The sequence below is a fragment of the Bos taurus genome, chromosome 22, assembly GCF_002263795.3.
Source record: "Bos taurus isolate L1 Dominette 01449 registration number 42190680 breed Hereford chromosome 22, ARS-UCD2.0, whole genome shotgun sequence".
NCBI classification, from domain to species: Eukaryota; Metazoa; Chordata; class Mammalia; order Artiodactyla; family Bovidae; genus Bos; species Bos taurus.
In genome coordinates, this window is record NC_037349.1 from 33,856,326 (window position 1) to 33,865,250 (window position 8,925).

Consider the following 8,925-nt stretch of genomic DNA (forward strand, 5'->3'; position numbering starts at 1 on the left):
TAACCCATATCTCAGATTGACTCTGGTGTTTCACATTAGATATCAAATAAATATTTATTAAGAACTTAGAAGAAGAAACATAACGTCTTTTTTTTTTTTTTAGTTTTAAACATGAGACTAGACTTTATTATTTAATGCGTTAATAAACAAGGACATTTACCATATTAACATTGTATTTTTTTTAACATTTTGATAACTATACATTCTAAATGTAACTGGTTTCTTTTATCATTCCAGGCACTTTATTTTATGTATTCAAAAGCATTATTTTGAAAAGGGGTCATGGGCTTTTCATCAGGCTGCCAAAGGTGTCCATGGGCCCTGGTTACATACACAAACCCACACACACACACATACACACACTGATCCTTGATCCTCGTTGAGAGTGGGGGCAGCCTTTCCCTGGAACCAGAGCCCCTGCCAGGTCCAGGCAGCCCAATTCTCTGAGCATGTTGAGGAAAGTAAACCACTCCTGACACATGACAAAGATACTGGTTTAAGAAACATAACATTTATTAAGACCCTACTGTGTGCAAGGTCTTTATACACATCTTATTGAATACTTACTATCACTGTATGATGCAGGTAGTTCCTCAGGTCACAGATTCATAGAAGACAGATATGCGATTTGAATCCAATCCAGTTTCACAGAAAACCCAGTGCTCATCTCAGTAAAGTACAGGGTAGAACTCTGGTGAAATCCTTGACCTCAAAGAGCTTCCTATTTGGGAAATAAAAAGGGTAGAAGATAGGGAGAAGTCTTAGGAGGTACTCCGAAGTGTAAGTCATCCTACATGTGCTTATTTCAAACTTTCTCTAATACTGGCCTAATGCTAAGCACTGGAGATACCATATGAAGGCCCTTATGCTCTATATTCCCCAAACTCTTGGCTGCAGAGATGGCAGAATGAGAGGATCTGGATGAAGACACTGAAAAATTGCAGATGCAAGACTTGAGCTCCAGAGCTGATGACTAGCCAGTCTTCCAATTGAAACAGGAAAACTCATATGATGCTACTCAGCCCAAATAATCACTAGTGGATAATGAAGCAAAGATTGCCACATGTACTTGAGTGGTAATCAGAAAGCTTCTGCCCACTCCACTTCCAAAAACTCTACCCCTATAGAAAAAAATTCCATCCTAATAGAACACTCCTCAAAGACTGTCTAAATAGGTTCACCTTCCTCTTTATAAAATGTACTCTTTTTTTCAAACCCTTTCAAGTCTCTGCTGGAAAGAAAGTAATAGTAGCCAACTCCCTTGCCATAGACTGTCTGAATAAGCAGACTTTGATGAATTCTACAGGTAGTCTGCTTCCTTCTGTCAACATGTTCAAAGCTCTCATCAAGTTTAAACATTCAGTCTGCAAACATTAATAAGAGTCTTTTCTCCATATTGACCAGATGGTAGAACCCAATAAGAGTAATGAGGATGAAGTGGGAACTCAGATCGACTCATGTCAAGAGGAGGGTATGGTCAGCTTTGGGGTCTACTCCCAAGCTGTGACCCTGGGAAAGTTATATTTCTTTCATGCAGTTTCCCCTCTGGTACAATGAGAATAATAGCATCATTCTTTACAGGGTTCCTGTGAGGATTAAATGACCCATATTCAGAGGCAGCTGAAGTGAGTACATGTAAAGGAATGAACATAGGCTTGACAGTGAAAAAAAGGGATCTGTGAGTTGATACTGATAAAAGTGAAAACAGGAATAAATAAAGAGGGATTTCCCTGATGAAACAGTGAAACAGTGGTTGGGAATCCGCCTTCCAGCGGGGCAACTAAGCCCCAGTCAGCAAGACCATGAGATCTGGAGCCTGCCCTCCACAAAGAAAAGATCTTGTATGCTGCAACTAAGATCTCAAGTGTGGCAACTAACACCTGACAGAGCAAAAAATAAATATTAAAAAAAAAAAGAATAAACAAACGTGGGGGACAGTAAAGCTCTTCTGAGTAGAACATAAACTATAGAAAATGTAGAAAGGAATGGAACTAGACAATCATGATTTTGCAACTATCACAGTAAAAACTGATATAAGAAATAATCATCAACGGATATGAAATCTAGCCAGTAAAACTATGATTAAGAATGGGCTATAAACCTACATATCTATAAAAAATGGGGATTGAGGCAAAATGGAAACAAGTGCTATCAATAAATCGGCATAAAGGATATTTGGGGGTTTTGGGATAATATTCTTGCAACTTTTCTGTAGATTTTTTTTTTTTGTCAAAAAAAAAGGATAGCTCAGTTGGTAAAGAATCTGCCTGCAATGCAGGAGACCCCAGTTGGATTCCCGGGTTGGGAAGATCCCCTGGAGAAGGGAAAGGCTACTCATCCCAATACTCTGGCCTAGAGAATTCCATGCACAGTACAGTCCATGGGGTCACAAAGAGTGGGACACAACTGCGTGACTTTCAGTTTCAAAGAAAACTAGCAGAAATAGTTGCTCAATTCTGTTAAATTTGTACCTTTTCTCATGATCATAGGCTCAAGAATAAAGTAAGGTTAAAAATTCGAAAATGATACTTTATAGGGCTGGGAGAAGAAAGCATGAGTTTGAAACTCTTTCAATCCTTATCAGATCTCAATAAGCAAGGAAACCTTGTGTCTCAGTTTTTTCTTCTGCAAAATGGGGAATTTTTTCATTGGTGCCTACTGGAAAGCTTGCTATGAACACTAAACGAGTCCTTATTTGAAAAGTGCCTGCCATATATTAAGCATATTTGCTAGCTATTTTTATTCCACAGACAGTGCTTAGAGTCATGTAAACTGCAAGTAAACTCTTGGTCTTACTCTGGCGACTACACGTTTAAAATCCTTCAATACCTTTGTCTAAATCTTCACAAAGAGACAAAGTCTCACTAAAGGGTAGAGGGCCTCCACTGACCTCTTCAGGCCCGCTTGCTTCTCCCTTACTCCCTCAAGGTTCACCTCAAACACCGCTTCCCTACAGAAGCCCCTGAGGCCCCAGGACCAGAGCAGAGGCCTATCCCTCACATGGCATCCCATACTGGCCGCTCCTCAGAGCACTCACTCCCTGGAACCAGCAACAGGCATTGGTCTCTCGCTCCAGGGCACTTTAAGTCCACGACCACTGGGCTCTGGGTGGGTTTTCGCTCACATTGTGACCCGCGGTAGCGCGAGGAGGAGGCTCCAAATACTGAAAATGAATTTGGGGCCGAGGTGGCGGTCGTCGTGGGTGACGCAGGGTTTCGACAGGGGATCCCTCAGGAGTGTGGCCGCGTCCCAGGGTCACCAGGCGCGCCCGGGCGGAGGGGGCGTGGCTGGCGGCAGGCGGCGGGCGGCCCCGCCCCTTCCCCCTCCCTTCCTCTTCCAGCCCCCTCCCGCCCTGCCGGCACCCGGTCAGGATCCCCTTGCTGGTTTCCTGGATAAGATGGCGGCCCCCGTGGGAGCGCAGGCCCGGAAACTTCTGAGAGACCTGGTGCTCCGGCCCCCGCTCCTGGCGGCCAGGTCCCAGGTGAGCGGACCCTTTTGGTGGGGCCTCGAGCAGCCGTTGGTCCCCTTCCGTCCCCTTCTGCCCTCTTCTTCCTGGTACCGGGTGAGCGGTCGCCGCGGCGCCACACCTGTGGAGAGGACGCGCGGTGCTGCGTCTGGGGCGCACCAGGGACCCCAGCACCCTTTGCTAAATGTGTGTGTGGGGGGGGGTCCCGGTCTGAGGGGTTAATGACAGCCGGGGCCACCTCAGAGTGAGAGCCACCCAACTCCCAGTTGTCGCTGACGTGGATTCCCTCAGCGTCGGGGAGGGCGCCGGGCCCTGTACCAGGCTCTGCACAGGCAACTTCAGGAAAAGTTCCTGGAAACGGGGTTTGAAGTCCTGAGGTGTTATTGTGTTGCCAACACACACCGCTCCCCTCCACCCCCCCCACCACACACACGGGGTTTGAAGTCCTGAGGTGTTATTGTGTTGCCGGCTCACACACACACACACACACACACACACACACACACACACACACAAAACACAGCGTATACGTTGAGAAGTACATTTTTTTTTGAGGCATTTATTGAGGACTGTATCCTGAAGAAGTTTCTGGATAGTTCTGAGGAATTGTTGGAAAGAGGTAGGGGAGGAGCCAGGATTTATAGGAGTTTTTGCTGGAAAACAAACAAAAACCAAACCTTGTTGTGGAAGTTTAAAAGGTTAAGACTAATCACAAAATATAGATATGACAAGTTAGTGATTTTGATGCTTTTCTCCCTATGGAAGGTGTAAGAGTCTGGGCATATTGAAATTATCCCTTTGATATGCATCTTAACTTTATCTAGGACCTGTTTACTGTTCCTCAGAATCCTCAGTTCCCCTCAGGGTGCACTGTATGGGAGTACTGTAGTGGCTGCTGCTTTGATGGTAGGCAACATTACTGTTTACTATAATGGCAGGAAACATTTTTTTCTTGTCCTCAGTTACCTGTTCTGAGGTAACTGACAGTCCTCAGTCGCCAGTCCTGGTTTTGAACCCATTTGTTAGGCCATGTGATGAAGGTACCTAGAAACCCACCCCAGCCTCGCTGGTTTAGTAACTCCCGGGAGTGAGGTGCCTGCTTTTGCCGATGGCAGAGTTGGGTGTGGGTATGGGGTGCTGAGACGGTGAAATGAGGGGGTCAAGGAGAATGATGGGAAATGTCCTTCCTCATTTTAGTGAAAATTCAGTCCTGTCATTGGAACACATTCGAGTATTGGCCTTGTCCTCTTTCTCCTTGTTTCTAGAGAATAAAATCCTAGGAGGGCCAATGATGGACACTGAATAGCTATTAGAACTTGGCCTCTAGGAGATTTTACTTTCTGTAGGTGGCAAGAGCCACAGTAGCCAGAAGGCCTTTGGGGAGTTATGAGTTGGTGATGACTCTTGGAGAAATGACTCAAGTACTCAACTTTTTATTCTCTGTTAGAAATATCTCTTCCCTTTTGAAGAAAACGATATGGGGCTTGGCCACAGCACAGCCTTGTCCTTTTCCCCATTTTTAATTGATGAGAGACAAATGATCATTCCTGCAGTTTTATCTAGGATGTGCATAGTATTTTTTTTTTTAATTGAAAGATAGCCACTGATGATTTTTTGAGTTACTCTAAACTTTGGTTAATTATGACATCTGAGTTATTCTTTTTTTCTTTTCTTTTCCTGACTTATCATTTGTATGTTTGTGTTAATGCAAATTTAAAAGGTGCTAATAACATTACTGTAATGTCTTTAACAGGCACTTGACAGTATGGTAGGATAGCAAAGGGAATGGTGGCTTTTGTCTAATTAAAATCACTAAGAACTGTTGTAATAGAGTAAGGGGAATACCTCCAGGTGATCAAGTTCCATTCATTAAATGTTAGAAAAAAACCAAGAATTGTGGTGCTAACTATGAAAGTAGACTTGAATTGATGAGAAACATGAGGCCTAAGGCAGTGAAAATTGGAGCAAAAGAAGTAATTGTATAGAAAAATCCAAGTGTTTGGCTGAAGATAGGGCTTCTTGCCTTACTCAGAAATGGGAGCCTGAATACAACACTTTAGAAAATCTGGGTGGGGGATACCGTTGGTTTGGCAAGAAAACTGGGTAAAAGAATCTTCTGCCTCACTCTCTGAAAACTTTGATTTGTGTACTTGTAGATGAAGTGTTGTCCTGTGAACACAAACTTAGGAGATGAAAATTCTTTTTTTTTTTTTTTAAATCAAGAATAGTAAACAGTGTTCAAGAACTGGAAATGGGCATTAGCAAGCGTCTGATCCAAAAAACTTATTTCACAGGTCAAAAAATGGAGCACTAACGAAGTTCAAGGACTTATTCAAGGTTATAAAGAGAGTTTGTGGCAGAGCTGATTCCAGGTTAAAGGTTTTCTTTTCAGTTTCCATTATACCAGTTTCTGGTATAAGTTTCTTCATGAAAATACATTATAACAGCATGTAAGTTAGTCTGCAGAGCATAGAGTAAGTAACCATGACCACTACTGATCCATTTTAATTTTTTCTTTGCAAACATCTTAGAAAAAAAAAAAAAAAAGAAAAAATACGGAGAAGGCAATGGCACCCGACTCCAGTACTCTTGCCTGGAGAATCCCATGGATGGAGGAGCCTGGTGGGCTGCAGTCCATGGGGTCGCTAGGAGTCTGAGTGACTGAGCGACTTCACTTTCACTTTCACTTTTCACTTTCATGCACTGGAGAAGGAAATGGCAACCCAATCCACTGTTTTTGCCTAGAGAATCCCAGGGATAGGGGAGCCTGTTGGGCTGCTGTCTATGGGGTCGCACAGAGTCGGACACGACTGAAGCGACTTAGCAGTAGCAGTAGAAAAAGTAAATGTTATGTAAGGAGCCCTTTTCATATTATTGGGTATTTCTTTGTATCTGCTCCACCTGTCTATGCATTTATGTTGTGTTTACTTACTCCCTTGCCCAGGGCAGACATTACACTTGAATAGGACCCTGTTTTTCCAGGAAACTTTAGAATCCTCCCGAAGTGACTCAGAAATTGGTTGCTATTCTTGGCTCAGACCTACTTTGTGCCATGCCTTGTGCAAAACTTTTGTGTGTATAGAGATAAAAGACCCAGTTTCTCATATATGCATCAATATATGGTACATGTTTTTCTGACTTACTGCACTCTGTATGACAGACTCTAGTGATGACCTAGATGCGTGGGATGGGAGGGGGTAGGGAGATCTAAGAGGAAGGGGATATATGTATACATAGAGCTGATTCACTTTATTGTATAGCAGAAACTAACATAACATTGTAAAGAATGATACTCTTAAAAAAAAAAAAAGACCCAGTTTCTGCTGTGAGAAGTAACTTCAGCCACTCCCACAGAGTGCCATAGAATGACACTATCTATCCCCTCCTCATAGTTAAATTTGCCACATATTCTTAGGGCTTCCCTTGTGACTCAGCTGGTAAAGAATCCGCCTGCAATGTGGGAGACCTGGGTTCGATCTCTGGGTTTCGAAAATCCCCTGGAGAAGGGAAAGGCTAACTACTTCAGTATTCTGGCCTGGAGAATTCCATGGACATACAGTCCATGGGGTGGCAAAGAGTCGGACACGACTGAGTGACCTTCACTTTCACTTTCCTGGTGCTTAATGTCATTGACAAACTGGAGATAGTGAAGGACAGGCAAGCCTGGCGTGCTGCAGTCCTTGGGGTCACAAAGACTCAGACACAGCTGAGCAACTGAGCAACAACGAATATTGTTGACATTTTGTTTTCTCTGTTGTTGGGCCTCACGTAGTTAGCACCACAGTTCTTGTTTTTTTTCTAACACTTAATGACTTTTATTTGATGTTGGATTCTTAAAGGGCCACCCTTTTGCCATTTATTTTACATATTTTTTTTTCTATTCAGTTTCTACTGGAAAAAGGCCTTTGAAGTGCTGATATTTGGGGATGGTAAACAAGACAGGTCTTGGCCACATGATACTGTATTTTAACAGGGGTGGGAAATGGCTAGACTGTACTTACATAAACAGTAATGAAAATGATTTCAGCCAGTGACAGATGCTATGAAGACAGTAAAACAAGGTCTTGGGGGTAGAAAATGAATAGTCTAGCCCAGATGGTGTGTCATAGATTAGTTTATCAAGGAAAACCAATTTGACAACTTGTTCTTTTTATTGTTTTGGTTTAATTTTTTTATTGCAATGTGTTCTTTGGAAGGACTGATGCTAAAGCTGAAACTCCAGTACTTTGGCCACCTCATGCGAAGAGTTGACTCATTGGAAAAGACTGATGCTGGGAGGGATTGGGGGCAGGAGGAGAAGGGGACGACAGAGGATGAGATGGCTGGATGGCATCACCGACTCGACAGACGTGAGTTTGAGTGAACTCGGAGAGATGGTGATGGACAGAGAGGCCTGGCGTGCTGCGATTCATGGGGTCGAAAAGAGTCGGACACGACTGAGTGACTGAACTGAACTGAACACCTATACTAAAAACATGCATGTTATAAGTGAACAGTTTGAGTTTTCACAAACTGAACGTGTCCAGGTGATCAGATCCATATCAAGAAATTAATCATGTAGCAGCAACTCAGAGGACACCCTTGTGTGGTTACAGTATTCCTACTGAGAAAAGAGTAACTGGTCTCCTGAATTAAGTCACCACACACTGGTTTTGTTTTGTACTTTAAGTAAATGGAATTATATGCACTCATGTAATCAACATTATGAGATCCTGGAGGTGGCATTTTCACATTTGAACTGAGACCTGAGTAATGAAAAGTAGCCAACCAGGTGACTTGACATTCTGGGAAAGAGAGGACAACAAATGCAAAGGCCCTTAGGTATGGCCTGAACTCAACATATCCAGACCATTAAAGAGATGGAACGTGATAGTACTAGTCATGATGTGTAAGGTAGGCAGGGCCTGGATCAAGTAGGGCCTTACAGGGTCTGGTAAGGAGTTTTTAAAAACTTATAGTTCTTGCATGACCTACCCACAGATTTTCAGCTAGTAAAAAATAGCTGAATCCAAGTCTGGGTGCCAAAGGCCAGGCATGTAATTATAGTGCGCTCTCTATTATAAATAGCACAATATAGTAAGGCACAGCCTTATTGGGCACTGAAATGAGCCCGTTACATTAGTCATGTCTTAGGAGAAGTCTTGATTGAGGGCACTGAGTTTAAATGTTTAATGGTAATCTAATCATGGTATTTAGCTTTTTAGTATGTTTACCCTCTCATAATGGTTGGGTGCAGTTCACAGAGCTGTTCTGTTGTAGGAGAAGCAGAGACGTTGTGGGCAACACTGTCCCTGAGGCCCCTAGCTGTACAGTCCTTGGTGTGTGATTCTCTAAAAAGCACAGTTTCTGTCCAGGAACTCAGGGAGGAATGTGCCGTGTTGAGGGAAATGGAAACCATGCCCCTGCTGTTGTATACCTTACAATAGCTGACTCCAGCTTGATTTTCTGCTCTTTTTCAG

The 8,925-nt window shown here is 43.2% G+C and overlaps 1 protein-coding gene and 1 long non-coding RNA gene across 2 annotated transcripts in view; both read left to right on the top strand.

Moving 5' to 3' along the window:
• The first annotated feature begins 3,394 nt into the window (after window positions 1-3,394).
• Window positions 3,395-8,925, top strand: part of SUCLG2 (succinate-CoA ligase GDP-forming subunit beta) — a 275,148-nt gene continuing 269,617 nt past the window's right edge. Inside the window, exon 1 of the mRNA NM_001034639.1 lies at window positions 3,395-3,481. Coding sequence (NP_001029811.1) covers window positions 3,398-3,481 — 84 coding nt within the window. The 5' untranslated portion in view covers window positions 3,395-3,397. The remainder of the gene's footprint in view (window positions 3,482-8,925) is intronic.
• LOC132343499 (uncharacterized) overlaps window positions 3,489-8,925 on the top strand; it is a 57,727-nt gene continuing 52,290 nt past the window's right edge. The window contains exon 1 of the long non-coding RNA XR_009492366.1: window positions 3,489-7,815. This is a non-coding gene — a long non-coding RNA (uncharacterized lncRNA). The remainder of the gene's footprint in view (window positions 7,816-8,925) is intronic.